Genomic DNA, 17,087 nt, shown 5'->3' on the forward strand with positions numbered 1-17,087 from the left:
TTCCAAGCACAAAATAGGGTCCCCTTCACCATGGAAAGGGAGGTTTACAAATGACGTCTCACATTAACCCATTCGGCATACTATGCTTGCATTATGTTGACCGGAGCGACACGGTACATAAATACAGATACGCCTGTGGCCTAACCACACTGGCTTAGCGCGGTAGGCGGACGGCTCAGTCACCGAAGAGATCTATCTTATTTATAACCTTACTGGCTCTATGCCCTTGCTCTAGAAATTAGACAGAAATTGTACCGTTTGGCCTAACGGACTAAATCTGGAATTTACAACTCATTACCCTAACTATCGACACACGACCGGAGGCACTCTCCTTAGCTTGTTCAAATGGAAATACACACAACCAATATCATTCTCTATTTGCATGCAACAGTCTGTTTGCACAATTGATATATATAATTCAACAGCAAAGTCCAATTCTATCTTAGATTCCTCGCACGGGGCGTCATAATATGTCGTGTCTTTGGCATTAAAGTGAAGACTGCTATTTTATCAAATCAATTCTCTGTAATTATTATTACGTGATTAAACTAATCATGTAAATGTAATTAACTAGGAAGTCGGGGCACAAAGGAAAATCTTCAGAATACAAAGTTATAATTTTCCTAATATAACTCTTCAGATATTTTAATCAGTCTTCTAATTAATGAATTATTCTTCACCTCACGTTAGTCTCATTCCAAACGTCGCAAATTGTTGGTTATCTGCACGAACCCAGCCTTTACTATGAATCATCCATACATCAATTGTCTTAATCATTTATTTACTAACTAACTAAATAATCACAAAAATGCATAAACAAACAACACAGTAGATATGGTTACAAGAAAATGATAGGGGAGGTTCCCTAGTGGGCTAAGTCGATATGATGGCTTGGTGGATAAAGGGAAGTGGGTGTGGACTGAGAAGGGCGGGAAAGACAAAAAGAGTCACTACACAGTTGATAATTATATTAATTGAAATGCTAATCCTTTGCACATGAACGCTCACTCATTCGGGAATAATTTCAGTCAATATATATTTACGACCCAGTGTGTCGTCGTGATCTCTGTTGGAATTGTCAATCCTTCTGTTGGAAAGTTCATCCGAACGTCTCTCTCTGCTTCACTGAAGTCTTTCGTGGTTAGGATGGATACTTCAGAGTACCATTCAGAAATGTTCTCATAGAATAGAACGGCGGTTGTCGGTCTTCGCATCCCAGGTTGACATAATTTCTAGCTGCAAACTAGTAATTAGTATCTAAGATTTGCTCTTATTCTGTCGGGATCGATAGTCTCAGAGTTGAACCATTTCCATCCGTGTAGCCAATGCTCCACGTGGTATGGTTAGGAATTCAACAACCATTACAACCTTAGCTTATACTGAGGTTTTGTGGTCTAAACTCAACCTGTGCCCACTCGCTGTCCATCAAGGTACATGTGGTCTGAAGAGGATTTCTTCATGAGGGGATTTTATTTGTAACAGTAGAAAAGGACTGTTCCATGACGCCAGATCATGTCTGTGCTCACGGGGGCGGGCCAATGACTTAGTTAAACTCTACAATTCTTTCACATTAAAGGTTTAACATCATATTACATCATTTCATAAATAGTAACATTTTTACTCATTCATTTTATACAAGAATTAGATGCAAACCCCATAATTGAGAAATGTACATATTCAGAGATATAGTCATGTGTGTTTCCTGTCCTCTATGAGGTCACCAAATGAAACACACTCGTCATACCCGTCCCTTAAGTGTCCATGGACCATTCCTAGCTCCTCACAAGTGGGCATTTTGTATCAAATCCCTATTTTGGGGATTTAGGAGTTTGCCATGTGAAATCCTTTGTTCTCTCTATGTGTCTCTTTCTACATGGCCAGGGCGAGATAGTCTCCTCCAGGAATTTACGACCTGAGATAACAGATCCTGGGTGTAGGAGAGAGAGAGAGAGAGAGGGGGAAGCGACTAGCTATACCCAAAAAGGGCCACGTCATGACAATAATATATTTTTTAGGTGATCATTGCTTATTTATTCACGTTTACAGTGTCAACTTCAATCAGGCACTGACGTTATCCACCTGAGAAACACTGATAACCCGGAAACAGAAATGAAGCAGTAACACAAGCAATTGACCACTGAGAATTCTCAAGCTGTGAGCTTTTCAAACTTTGATGTCACAATCACTACCAATCATAATCTTAAAAATGCTCACAATAATAATCGATTGTGAGTTATTTTACTCTGTGAGCTTTTTTACAAGACACCGGGCACTAAGCCAGCTACCTAATTAATGCCAAAATACTGACAGAGATGTGTGTGCGTGTGTGTATGCACATGTGTTGATATGTGCATGCGCATACATGTGTGTGAGTGTGTGTTACCCACATGGCTGTGTCTCCTGCCGGCCCCTGCGAACTCCAACTCTCCGAAGGCGTCGGTGGGGTACTCTGAGGAGTGCTGAGAGCTGTCCCACTGGCTGACGATGGCCGCCCCGAAAAAGTCTCCTGTAGCGATGGAGCCGTGTGTCTCCCGCACACCACCACACTGACACAATACCCCATTGCTGACAGGGAGAAAGACATACACATGAATACACACAGACACACACACACACACAACCAGCCATTAACAGTCAACAGATAACACATAGACACACACACACTGACATCATTTGTTTTGCATGGACTAGATACATTTTGCATCGGGTAACTGTGTTGTAACTACAGTATATTGTAACTGTATTGTGTCAGACAGATGGACCACTCAGTGACCCAGAGAGAGGCTGTACCTTGATAAGTCCTCTACGAACGTGGTGCAAACTCTCATTTTGATGATCTTGGGGATCCAGCTCTGTAAGGGAAAGAGATTGTCACTATAAGATACTCTTACTGAACTCTCTAACGTTATTTAACAGGCTACAGCCTACAGATGTTGAATTGTACGTGAAACAGGGTGATTTGGTAGCAATTAGTAAATAGCCAAGTCAACATACACGTTGTGACTCTCAGAAAAAAAGGGTATTCTTGTTTTTCAATGATCTCTAACAAAATACTCTGTAATGTTAAAGTGTAAGAAAAATTCTTACATTTGTAAAAACAAATAGGAAAAATAAAACAAATATATCTTAGATAAGTATTCAACCCCCTGAGCGTTCCACACCTGGATTGTGCAACATTTGCCCATTCTTCTTTTCAAAATTCTTCAAGCTCTGTGAAATTGGTTGTTGCCATAGATTTTCAAGCAGATTTAAGTCAAAACTGTAACTCGGCCACTCAGGAACATTCACCATCTTCTTGGTAAGCAGCTCCAGTGTAGATTTGGCCTTGTATTTTAGGTTATTGTCCTGCTAAATTCAAAAGGAACTCGCACATCTGAGCTATCTTTTTTGCAGGTGCATGGTAACAGTTGAGTAAAATTTGAAAAAAGAAGGAACCCTGCTCTTTAATAAGCTTTACGTATCGGCCTTCGTCAGAGCTTTGAGGCCGATACATAAAGCTTATTAAAGAGCAGGGATACTATCAAGAGCAGTGTGCGGGTTCCTTCTTTTTTTCTAATTTCCCCTTTTTTCTCAGGTTATTGTCCTCCTGCAAGGTTAATTCATCTCCCAGTGTCAGGTGGAAAGCAGACTGAACCAGGTCTTCCTCTAGGATTTTGCCTGTGCTTAGCTCCATTCCATTTATTTCTTATCCTGAAAAACTCCCCTGTCCTTAACGATTACAAGCATACCCATAAAACATGATGCAGCCACCACTATGCTCGAAAATATTGAGAGTGGTACTCAGTAATGCGTTGTATTGGATTTCCCCAAAACATAACACTTTGTATTGAGGACAAAAAGTTAATTACTTTGCCACATTTTTTGCTGTATTTCTTTAGTGCCTGGTTGCAAACAGGATGTTTTAGAATATTTGTATTATGTACAGGCTTCCTTATTTTCACTCTGTCAATTAGGTTAGTATGGTGGAGTAACTACAATATTGTTGATCCTTCCTCGGTTTTCTCCTATCACAGCTAGGGCTGTTACAGTGACCGTATTACCACCACACCGGCGGTCACGAGTCATGAAGGCAGTCAAATACCATGTGACCGTTTAGTCACCGTAATTAATTAGGCTTCTCCAAGCTCTGATTCTGCTGATGGTCATTAGTAGCCTACCAAACTTGAAAATCAAACACTTCATGAGAGCCCATGAGCTCATGTTGCACAACATTTCTATAGGCGATGCAACTGTGTGAGAAAAAAGTGTGATGGCCTCTATTAAAAAGAGGAGAATCCCATCAGCTCTTTATACACTATACCTACATCATATATTACTCAACTTTCTTAATATTAAGCACATTGCTTCTCTTTACTATTAAGCACATTGCTTATCTTTACAACAGGAGTATAGCCTACCTGGCTGGCACGAAATTAACCACGGGAAAGCGTCCTCCATTCGCTATTTACAGTCCATTCGGAAAGTATTCAGACCCCTTGCCTTTTTCCACAATTGTTTTTCCCCCCTCATCAATCTACACATAATACACCATTATGACAAAGCAACAAAAAAAATACATTTTCGCAAATGTATTAACAATAAAAAACTGATATCACATTTACATAAGTATTCAGACCATTTACTCAGTACCTTTGGCAGCAATTAAAGCCTTGAGTATGCTTGGGTATGACGCTACAAGCTTGGCACACCTGTATTTGGGGAGCTTCTCCCATTCTTCTCTGCAGGTCCTCTCAAGCTCTGTCAGGTTGGATGGGGAGCGTTGCTGCAAAGGTATTTTCAGGTCTCTCCAGAGATGTTCGATCGGGTTCGAGTCTGGGATCTGGCTGGACCACGCAAGGACATTCAGAGACTTGTCCTGAAGCCACTTATGCGTTGCCTTGGCTGTGTGCTTAGGGGTCGTTGTCCTGTTGGAAGGTGAACCTTCACCCCAGTCTGAGGTCCTGAGTGCTCTGGAGCAGGGTTATATCAAGGATCTCTCTGTACTTAGCACCGTTCATCTTTACCTCGATCCTGACTAGTTTCCCAGTCCCTGCCGCTGAAAAACATCTCCACCGCATGATGCTGCAGGTTTCTTCCAGACGTGACGCTTGGCATTGTTGTGGAAAATTATATAATTAGTCATGCTATCCAGTGTTTAACTGCTTAAAGAATAGTCTCTTGTTATATGCTAGTGCTTTTTCTAATCTGATATAAACTTGTCTTTGTGTGACTTAGTCAGAAGACTGGGCGTATAGCTAAGATCCGTTTAGGTGCAACAGTAGCATGTGAGACATCCCATGAGTTTACTATCTGCAGGAAGTCAGCTGTAAAAAAACTTGTTTTTGTACTTTTTCTATAAAAGCTAAGAGCCAACTATGTTCGTTGGGCCTTAACTATGCACTGTTGCAGTGCATGGTTAACTGCTCCATTTTTGCTAATCTACAGTCTCTCTCTTCTTTAGAATTTCCCCCAAAATTTCAGGCCAAAGAGTTCAATCTTGGCTTCATCAGACCAGAGAATCTTGTTTCTCATGGTCTGAGAGTCCTTTTGGCAAACTCCAAACGGGCCTTTTACTGAGGAATGTCTTCCGTCTGGCCATTCTACCATAAAGGCTTGATTGGTGGAGTGCTGCAGAGATGGTTGTCCTTCTGGAAGGTTCTCCCATCTCAACAGAGGAACTCTGAAGCTCTGTTAGAGTGACCATCGGGTTCTTGGTCACCACCCTGACCAAGGCCCTTCTCCTCTGATTGCTCAGTTTGGCCGGGCGGCCAGCTCTAGGAAGAGTCTTGGTGGTTACAAACTTCTTCCATTTAAGAATTAATGGGGCCCCAGATAGCATATGATAGAAAAATTGCAGGAAATTTGCTGTAAAACTGGACCATTTTTTCTCAGCCTTATGACAAAATGTGAACAAAAGCATGAGATGGCCCACTGGACACACACTGGTTGAATCACCATTGTTTCAACATTGAACCAACTTGGAATAGACGTTGAATTGAAGTCTGTGCCCAATGGAGTCCTATAAAACAGCAAAAGCGTAGAATTGCAGGAAATTTGCATTTTCTCTTCCACAACAGATGTAGGATTTTTTTCAAATGTAATCCCCTTTTAGATGACATTTTAAGACAGCAAAATGTGTGAGGACCACCAAAATCAAAGTGAGAACTACCACAGTCAAGGACCTCCAATATGCAGACAACTGGGCAATTATCGCTCGCTCCAAAGCAGACCCCCTAAACTGCCCTCAAAAGCATCTCCGAAGCATACAAGAGTCTGGGACTGAGCCTGAACTTACAGAAAACAAAAAGGTGCTCCACCAACCTGCCCAAGGACAACCACCAAATCTGATAGTAACTCACGTTGGAAGTGAACCACTTGACAACGTGGAACACTTTGCTTACCTTGGCAGTCACCTCTCACAACGAGTCACCATTGAGGAAGTAATACAGATCAGGAAATGCTGCGCCAGCACAGCCTTTGGAAAACGGACAAATCACGCGTCCAAAAACCACAACCTCAGAACCAACACGAAACTCATAGTGTACATGGCTGTCATAATCCCAACCCTCTCTATGGCTGTGAGACGTGGGTGACATACAAAAGGCACATTCAAAAACTGGAGCGTCGGCAGCAACTGTTCTTGAGGAAAATACTGAACATCAGGAGGGAGGATCGACGGACCTGCGTCCTGACCTAGGCCAACATCTCAAGCATAGAATCCCAAATCAACTCCGATGGACAGGACACTGCCCAAACAACTGCTGTACTGGCATCTGGCAGGGGTGAACGCAAGGGGACAAAATAAATAAGGTACAGACATCCATTAAAACCAACCTCAAAAAATAAACACAACAAACTTTGAACTCTACACTTAACAGAGCCACATGACAACAATTTACACACCAAGCTACATTAGACTATGAGGACATCCGCACAACTCTGGCCAATGAAAAACGACACTTCCCTCTAACCTCACTTGCAGCGTCTGTAGACGGGTCTGTGGCTCCAGGATTGTCCTGCTCAGCCACAGCAGGACCCACAACAAGCAAACCACCTAAAAAAAAACTGTGAAAAAAATTTATCCTCCACCTCGAGGGATTGCTAATGACTGAATAAAACACATTTGATAACAAACAACAGCCACACATGAATCATTATGTCACCAGAATAAGATCGTCAATATTTATTGGAATGGAGCATCAAACTCATCACCGTGTACTTTTGCCAAGTTCATAACTTATTTCGTCTGTAGCCTAATAAAAAAAATAAAAAGTGCAACTTATAATTAAATTATAAAAAATAATTAGCTCCTATAAAGCAAATGGCAGGTAATTATATAGATTGTGGGCCTGTCTCACACTTAAATCTTCCCTTTGTGCTAGATTGGGTTTAAACGCCTTCCATTTAATTTTTTCTGTATTTATTTATCCGGATTTAATTGGATAATTTTTTACTGCCCTAGGGTTATAATTATTGCTCGGATAACCTTATTTACTATTATGTATTGATATCTTTTTCACTCTATGCGGTGCGCACTGTACATGCTTTCCCAAGTCATAGTGGGAGGACCACACAACATATCATCGCGTGACTCCAAGTTAACTTCAATATGATGCTTATTAAATCAATATTGGCGCATAAAAGGCGTTTTCTACCGCCATTTCGCACATAATACATTTTACCCATACAAAAAGATCCCACCATGTCAAACAAACAAATTGTCTGTTGACATTTATGAAATTGTCCCTACATTTCCTGTTTCCATCAACCCGGTCATTACTTTTTTTAATGCGTCAGGTACAGCAATTCACCCGGATGAAATGGTTGAATGGAAACCTGGTTAGTGTCTCTTTATTTGCTCTCTTGAAGATGTCCAGCCTTCAATTGCTTGTCTCTCCTTTGTTTATTTTTTTGGGGATCAATGACTTTCATGCATAGTACCATATATACCAGCATGTGGGCTATCATGTCTTATCTTCACAAGTTTAGTTTGTGAGAGGCTGCATACAGACAGAATGTATGGGTCAACTGTTACTCATAACCTACATTTATGGTCTGTAAGTGAATGAATGGACATTTTATTTTGATTCACAGACATTTCAATGATTCACAGCGATAATTCTTCCGATTTTCTGTGCAGTGCGCACCGCATAAAGAGTGAAAAAGATATCAATACATAATAGTAAATAAGGTTATCCGAGCAATAATTATAGCCCTACGGCAGTAAAAAATTATCCAATTAAATCCGGATAAATAAATACAGAAAAAATGAAATGGAAGGCGTTTAAACCCAATCTATCACAACGGGAAGATTTAAGTGTGAGACAGGCCCACAATCTATATAAATACCTGCCATTTGCTTTATATGAGCTAATTATTTTTATAATTTAATTATAGGTTGCACTTTTTATTTATTTTATTACAGGCTTTATCTAAAAATTTCCACAAACGGAAATAGACAGAATAACTTTTCAGTTTCTACTCATCACTCACCACACAATGCCAGAGTATATCTGGTGGGCTTTCAGGAATAAGGACATGGGTATATCGTGGTAGAAAGGGCAATAGATGCTCAAATCTATTTCATTCTCTATTTCTTTGAGGTCACAAAAGTTACATAGTCTTTCCTCTTCCATTTCACAATTACACCGACCTGTTTCAATATGCAGGAGCAATATCCCTGATCTTACCTGTTTCAATACGCAGGAGCAATATCCCTGATCTTACCTGTTTCAATACGCAGGAGCAATATCCCTGATCTTACCTGTGCACATAGCAATCTCTTGCTTTTAGGTGGTTGTACATAATATCGCTCACACACAAATGCAACCTGAATGAAACAAAAGGTTCTCAATTTGGGTTTATGATTAATCCACCCATTTCTTTCCGTATTGCATCATTAGTTGTTTTTTTAAACAGCATCTGTGTCTCTCTTAATTTGGTTTTCATACAACTGTTCACAGTCCAACTGTTGGAAAAGGTCAGACATTTCAGGTGCCCATGCTCCCCCTATGTAGATCCCAGCTGGCTATTCTGGCAATTGGCATATCCAACAGTCTATTCCAAAGTCTCACCATACACACCTTCCATCTCACCTCACAGGGTTCCCAGCCCATGTCCCCAGTTATTGCAAGTATAGGTGCAAACTTGTGTATACTTACACTGAACAAAAATGTGCAACGTGCAACAATTTCAAAGATTTGACCGAGATACAGTTCATATAAGGAAATCAGTCAATTGAAATGAATTCATTAGGCCCTAATCTATGGATTTCACATGACTGGGAATGCAGATATGCATCTGTATTCCCAGTAGGGGCGTGGATCAGAAAACCAGTCAGTATCTGTTTTGATCACCATTTGCTTCATGCAACGCAACACTTCTCCTTCACGTCAGGCTGCTGATTGTGGCCTGTGGAATGTTGTCCCACTCCTCTTCAATGGCTGTGCGAAGTTGTTGGATATTGGTGGAAACTGGAACAGGCTGTTGTACACGTCGATCCAGAGCATCCCAAACATGTTCAATGGGTGACATGTCTGGTGAGTGTGCAAGCCACGGAAGAACTGGGACATTTTCAGCTTCCAGGAATTGTGTACAAATCCTTGTGACATGGGGCCTGCATTATCATACTGAAACATGAGGTGATGGCAGCAGATGAATGGCATGACAATGGGCCTCAGGATCTCAATGCATTCAAATTGCCATTGATAAAATACAATTGTGTTTGTTGTCCGTAGCTTATGCCTGCCCATACCATAACCCCCCCATGGGGCACTTTGTTCACAATGTTGACATAAGCAAACCGCTCGCCTACACTGCCATCTGCCCAGTACAGTTGAAACCGGTATTCATCCGTGAAGAGCACACTTCTCCAGCATGCCAGTGGCCCTCGAAGGTGGGCATTTGCCTGTCAGTTACCACGCCAAACTGCAGTCAAGTCAAGACTTTGGTGAGGACAACGAACAAGCAGATGAGCTTCCCTGAGTCCGTTTCTGAAATTCTTCAGTTGTGCAAACCCACAGTTTCATCAGCTGTCTGAGTGGCTGGTCTCAGATGATCCTGCAGGTGAAGAAGCCGGATGTGGAGGTTCTGGGCTCGTGTGGTTAGACATGGTCTGCGGTTGTGAGGCCGGTTGAACATACTGCCAAATTGGCTTATGGTAGAGAAATTTACATTCAATTATCTGGCAACAGCTCTGGTGGACATTCCTGCAGTCAGCATTCCAATTGCACGCTCAAAACTTGAGACATCGATGACATTGTGCTGTTTGACAAAACAGTGGCATTTTATTGTCCTCAAAGTGGCATTTTATTGTCCCCAACACAAGGTGCAACTGTGTAATGATCATGCTGTTTAATCAGCTTCTTGATATGTCACACCTGTCAGGTGGATGGATTATCTTGGCAAAAGAGAAATGCTCACTAACAGGGATGTAAACATTTGTGCACAACATGTGAGAGAAATAAGGTTTTTGTGCATATGGAAAATGACGGTGATCTTTTATTTAAGCTCATGAAACATGTGACCAACACTTTACATGTTGCATTTATATTTTTGTTCAGTGTAAAAGATAACATACGGCTCTGTTATTGACATGTTCATTTTTGAGATACCTCTTAGCACCCCAAACTCCTGCTGAATAGTCATTGTCAATAAGTAATTGTCACAAAGGTTGAAAATGAAGTTATTCTTGTATCCACGTCACCACAGGAATTCTGTGCCATTTATGATCAATTTACAGTTGTGCAGATTTTTTTTATTTATTTGCCAAACACAATGGCCTTACGCTATAGCCCTGAGTCGGTAGATTTTTGGCAATGAATGTAAAGCTACTGGCATAGACGAATGTAGGCTATATCAAGATTAGGTTACAACAGGTTTGGTGGAACTGTACAATCAAGATTAAGTTACAAAAAGTTTAGTGGTGCTTGTAAGCACTTCTAGACTACTGAATTTCAGTCATTGGTTGAAGCGATTGAGGGAATTATATTTAAATGACAACCACAAGTCTGAACTCCCATTGAGGTGACGTGGTCACAGACTATTTACTGCAATTTACCTCTGGTTGAAGAGTTAAGGCACACTACCCTACCAAGCAAAAGACCAGTAACTGCTCATAGAGTGAAACTGAGAAAAAGTACTTCAACGTTTTTTTATTGTAGGCATATCATTGGAGATGTGGTTATCTGTTGTCTTACTATGAGATTAGACATGACCTTTGACCCTAGACTGCAGTTACTGCCTTCTTGCTTGGTACACCCACTGGAATACGTTTCCATGACGATTTTATTTGTTTACACAAACTTGTTTTCATATATTTATTTGCATGTGGCTGTCAGTGTCATGTAGTTCGATACTTGTATCAGCAAAGAACAATAAATAATACCAAGGTAAACAGTAGACACTGCAGCCCAACGCTCAGTGAAACCAAGGTAGAAGGCAGTTACTGGCATTTTTGGGTTCACTGTAACCTTTTGCAGTTACTGCAAACATGACTCCCATTTTCTCCATAACACAACACAATGGAGGCAGGTTATGTGTCCACATTATAAAGCATGTATTTGATGTATACAAATTTAAATAACTAATGTTTGACTAAATGTGCATCTACTGCTGTTTTGCTTGCTAGGGCAGTATAGGATGTTTTGCGTGTCTGTTTTGACAATTGACGGGCGTCAATTTTTTACATATATCTGCGTAATCCCACTTGGGTCAAACTCCCGGAGTACTGCAATTTGACCCCTAAATTACATCCGAGTAAAATGTATATTTTGGAATAAACGTTTTATTTATTATATGATAAATCTGTTAACGCTATACTTGTTGCATTCAGCGAAACATTTAACAAATAAACAGAATCACATGGTGCATAACATATTGTAGCGTAATTTACGCACGATTTTGCCATGCGTATACCCAAAGTTTATTTAATGTTCGAAATTGCTCAGTTTATAATAGTAAACCAAACCTGATCTTTCTCAGATTTTTCTGTTCCCGTTCTCCTTCCGCCTCCTTCATGCCGTTTATCCGTATCCTTCATTATGCACTCTATACCCCTCCCTCTCGCCGCTTCTCTGGCAAGGGAATAAAACAAATGTTCGAATAGGTCCGAAACCCAAAAACAAATAGTTTGAAGTTGACCGCTGGAAGTGCACTGGTTCTGTATGGGGTGGACACAGCGATGTAAAACTATTCGGAATGGTCAACTCGAGCTGCGCTCCGCCCACAACCAGTCTCACCGAGCAACCTCAAGATGTTTACAGAGCGCGATGTACAGTTGCTCTGTGTAGTATAGTATAGCCGAGCCCACGACAGGTATGTTGCAGGCACGGTGTAGAAATGGGAGGATTCCAAAGGGATGTTTGGGAAGGGAGGGCAGGAAAGAATGTCCGGTGCATCTCGAGTGCATTCAATTACATCGCAGTATCAGTGTTTCCCCATCTTTGGACCAACAATCGTGAACGAATGAAACCTTTGCACTAGCATGTTTAACATTGTTTGTGGTGTTACTGTTCAATCAGGGCGCAAATTCTCATTCAAACGCAAACGCGCATCATCAAAGAGAGTGGGACCCGCTCTGACTCTGATAGTCAAAACAGAAAAACGGAAGGGTGGTGGCGAAAAAGTTAGAGAAACCAAAAAAGAGCTCTTGAGGCCGTCAATGCTAAATGTGGGAAATTAATAATTTTTTGCTAAAGGTTCTGGTTCTGCTGGTCCGAGTGTGTCTGTGAGAAATTACAGATAATTTGCTCTGGAAAAAAAACAGAAAAACACAGTCACGCACACAAACACAGATCATGTACTGCCAGTTAGGCCTAATATTTTTGCTGTATATTGTATGACATATATTTCATACCTACTATAGTAGGCTAATTATGGAAGGTGCATTCGGAGGAACATTTGGACACTAGGCTACTTGCAATATAGCCTAACGACTCGTTCGATTGGCTTTTATAACACATAGGTAAGGCAATGGCCATCTTCTACACATTTATACTGTGCTTTTAACAAAAGCACCGACAGTCCACGATCAATTCGTGGACTGTCGGTGTGTTTTAATTGTTTGATCAGTTTATTCGCTTCTGAATCTGTCTCTTGAGCCCAGCGAGTGAGTTTATGAGCTGGAGTAGCAAGTGACTCTGGTGTCGGATTACATTACATAGTCACAGCACTGAAGGCTGGAATGTCCCACCTAACTTCCGCTTATTTCATTTGTTGAAAGGCCTGTCACGACTTGGCAGAAATATACACATAAACGCAAGGCACTGTCAAACGAAGCACACAACGCTGGAAATCTATCCGCATCCACATGAACTAGTCCCGACATCGTTCTTTGACAAACACTGAAGGTTGTATATTAGATGAAAGAAAAGAAAAGAGAGGGGGAGAGAGATACAGCCAAAACATTAAGGAACTGGAAGTCTAGCAGCCAAAACATTAAGGAACTGGAAGTCTGGCAGCCAAAACATTAAGGAACTTGAAGTCTGGCAGCCCAAACATTAAGGAGCTGGAATTCTGGAAGCCCAAATATTAAGGAACTCTCGTTTTTCGGTAAATGGTTTATTACGGACCCTTAAAGTGTTACTCAAAGTGTTAAAGTAGTTGGGAATGAATAAACACATATTAGACAAATGAGAAAAATCACTGAATAAATGCCATTGGCTCATATAATACATTATAACAGCCTAACTAGATATTTCAAATTGGTGTATTTCATGTGTTCCCCCCTGCCCACTTTAGATAAGTGTTTAAATATTAGGTACATGTAATTCAATAGAAGAAATCAGGAGAACACTTTATTTTAAAGGTCTGAAATAAACCATTTATAAATTGTGTGGTCACCATTTATTAATCATTGAGCCCACATCAATTAACCATTTACTAATCATTAGTAAAGTCTTTTTGCAGCTATTTATACTTCATAAATACTAAATAAATGTTTTGAGTGACCAGTGTAATTTCTCACAAAAAGATGGGCCTGGCATTGGTAGACTTTCCTGCTCTACCTGGTAAAAGAACAAGCGCACAACATAGGATGTTTAAGGAAATATACAGTGCATTCGGGATGTATTCAGACCCCTTGACTTTTTCCAAGTGTTGTTACCTTACAGCCTTATTCTAAAATGGATTAAATATGTTTTCTCCTCATTCATCTACACACAAAACCCTATAATGACAAAGCAAAAATAGGTTTTTAGAAATGTTTGCAAATGTATAAAAAAAAATGTTTTTAAATATCACATTTACGTAAGTATTCAGACCCTTTACTCTGTACTTTGTTGAAGCACCTTACAGCCTTGAGTCTTCTTGGGTATGACGCTACAAGCTTTGCACACCTGTATCATCCGGTGTCCTGTGTGAATTTAAGTATTCTCTCTAATTCTCTCTTTCTTTCTCGCTCTCGGAGGACCTGAGCCCTAGGACCATGCCTCACACTACCTGGCATGATGACTCCTTGTTGTCCCCAGTCCACCTGGCCGTGCTGCTGCTCCAGTTTCAACTGTTCTGCCTGCGGCTATGGAACCCTGACCTGTTCACTGTGATTATTATTATTTGACCATGCTGGTCATTTATGAACATTTGAACATCTTGGCCATGTTCTGTTATAATCTCCACCCGGCACAGCCAGAAGAGGACTGGCCACCCCTCATAGCCTGGTTCCTCTCTGGGTTTCTTCCTAGGTTTTGGCCTTTCTAGGGAGTTTTTCCTAGCCACCGTGCTTCTACACCTGCATTGCTTGCTGTTTGGGGTTTTAGGCTGGGTTTCTGTACTGCACTTTGAGATATCAGCTGATGTACGAAGAGCTATATAAATACATTTGATTTGATTTGATATTTGGGGAGTTTCTCCCATTCTTCTCTGCAGATCCTCTCATGCTCTCTCAGGTTGGATGGGGAGCGTCGCTGCACAGGTCTCTCCAGAGATGTTCGTTCGGGTTTAAGTCTGGGCTCTGGCTTGGCCACTCAAGGACATTCAGAGACTTGTCCCAAAGCCACTCCTGCGTTGTCTTAGCTGTGTGCTTAGGGTTGTTGTCCTGTTGGAAGGTGAAGCTTCGCCCCAGTCTGAGGTCCTGAGCGCTCTGGAGCAGTTTTTCATCAAGGATCTCTCTGTAGTTTTCTCCGTTCATCTTTCCCTCGATTCTCACTAGTCTCCAAGTCCCTCCAACTGAAAAGCATCCCCACAGCATGATGCTGCCACCACCATGCTTCACCGTAGGGATGGTGCCAGGTTTCCTCCAGACGTGACACTTAGCATTCAGGCCAAAGAGTTCAATCTTGGTTTCATCAGACCAGAGAATCTTGTTTCTCATTGTCTGACAGTCCTTTAGCTGCCTTTTGGCAAACTCCAAGCGGGCTGTCGTACCTTTTACTGAGGATTGGCTTCCGTCTGGCCACTCTACCATAAAGGAATGATTGGTGGAGTGCTATAGAGATGGTTGTCCTTCTGGAAGGTTTTCCTATGTCTACAAAATAACTCTGGAGCTCTGTCAGAGTGACCATCGGGTTCTTGGTCACCTCCCTAACCAAGGCCCTTTCCCCCAATTGCTCAGTTTGGCAGGCTGGCCAGCTCTAGGAAGAGTCTTGGTGGTTCCAAACTTCTTCCATTTAAGAATGATGGATGCCACTGTGTTCTTGGGGACCTTTAATGCTGCAGAATTTTTTTGGTACCCTTCCCCAAATCTGTGCCTGACCACAATCCTGTTTTGGAGCGGACAATTCCTTCAACCTCATGGCTTGGTTTTTGCTCTGACATGCACTGTCAACTGTGGGACCTTATATAGACAGGTGTGTGCCTTTCCAAATAATGTTCTAACAATTGAATTTACCACAGGTGGACTTCAATCAAGTTGTAGAAACATCTCAAGGATGATCAATGGAAACAGGATCCACCTGAGCTCAATTTCGAGTCTCATAGCAAAGGGTCTGAATACTTATGTAAATAAGGTATTCGTTTTTTTTTTTTATACATTTGCAAAAAGTATGGAGTATTGCATGTAGATTGATGAGGAAAACAATTATTTGAATACATTTCAAATCAAAAATTCTAATCAAATTTTATTTGTCACATACACATGGTTAGCAGATGTTAATGCGAGCGTATCGAAATGCTTGTGCTTCTAGTTCTGACCATGCAGTAATATCTAACAAGTAATCTGACAATTTCACAACAACTACATTATACACACAAGTGTAAAGGAATGAATAAGAATATGTACATAAAAATATATGGATGAGCGATGACTGAACGGCATAGGCAAGATGCAGTAGATGGTATAGAGTACAGTATATACATATGAGATGAGTAATGTAGGGTATGTAAACATTATATAAAGTGGCATTGTTTAAAGTGGCTAGTGATACATTTCTTACATCCAATTTTTAATTATTAAAGTGGCTAGAGATGAGTCAGTATGTTGGCAGCAGCCACTCAATGTTAGTGATGGCTGTTTAACAGTCTGATGGCCTTGAGATAGAAGCTGTTTTTCAGTCTCATTTTAGAACAAGGCTGTAACGTAACAAAATGTGGAAAAAGTAAAGGGGTATGAATACTTTCCGAATGCACTGTATATACATGTGTGAATAACTAGTTTACAAACATTTACAAATGTGGGAGTAATGATTAATAAATGGTGAGCAAACAGTTTGTAAATGCCTTATAAATGCTTTATAAATGGTTTAGTAAGGACTAGGGCTGTTACAGTGACCTTATTACCTTCACACCGGCGTTAATGAGTCATGATCACAGTCAAATTCCACATGACCGTTTAGTCATGGTAACTAGGCTTCTCCTGCTAAAAGTGATGCTGCTAATAGTCATTAGTAGCCTACCAAACTTTAACTGCCTGTTATTCAGCACTCTGTTGTCCCTCTAATCACTCTGACGTCAATGCAAAATAATCGAATATCTAATCAAACACTTGAGAGCCCATGAGCTTAAGTTGCGCAACATTTCTATAGGCTATGCAATTGTGAGAGAAAATAGTGATGGCCTCTATTAAAAAGTGGAGGTTCCATAAGCTTTCTATAGACTAGGCCTACTATATATTTATTTATTTATGAACTTTCCGAATATTAAGAACAATGTTTCACTTTACAACAGGAGTAAAG

At 40.8% G+C, this 17,087-nt stretch overlaps 1 protein-coding gene across 1 annotated transcript in view; it reads right to left on the reverse strand.

Moving 5' to 3' along the window:
- Positions 1–12,278, reverse strand: part of LOC139546861 (transient receptor potential cation channel subfamily M member 4-like) — a 69,696-nt gene extending 57,418 nt beyond the window's left edge. Inside the window, exons 1-3 of the mRNA XM_071355793.1 lie at positions 11,948–12,278; positions 2,791–2,852; positions 2,388–2,565 (exon numbers count right to left, since the gene is read on the reverse strand). Coding sequence (XP_071211894.1) covers positions 2,388–2,565; positions 2,791–2,852; positions 11,948–12,019 — 312 coding nt within the window. The 5' untranslated portion in view covers positions 12,020–12,278. The remainder of the gene's footprint in view (positions 1–2,387; positions 2,566–2,790; positions 2,853–11,947) is intronic.
- Between the last annotated feature and the right edge of the window lie 4,809 nt (positions 12,279–17,087).

The sequence above is a fragment of the Salvelinus alpinus genome, chromosome 1 (assembly GCF_045679555.1).
Source record: "Salvelinus alpinus chromosome 1, SLU_Salpinus.1, whole genome shotgun sequence".
In the NCBI taxonomy this organism is placed as follows: domain Eukaryota; kingdom Metazoa; phylum Chordata; class Actinopteri; order Salmoniformes; family Salmonidae; genus Salvelinus; species Salvelinus alpinus.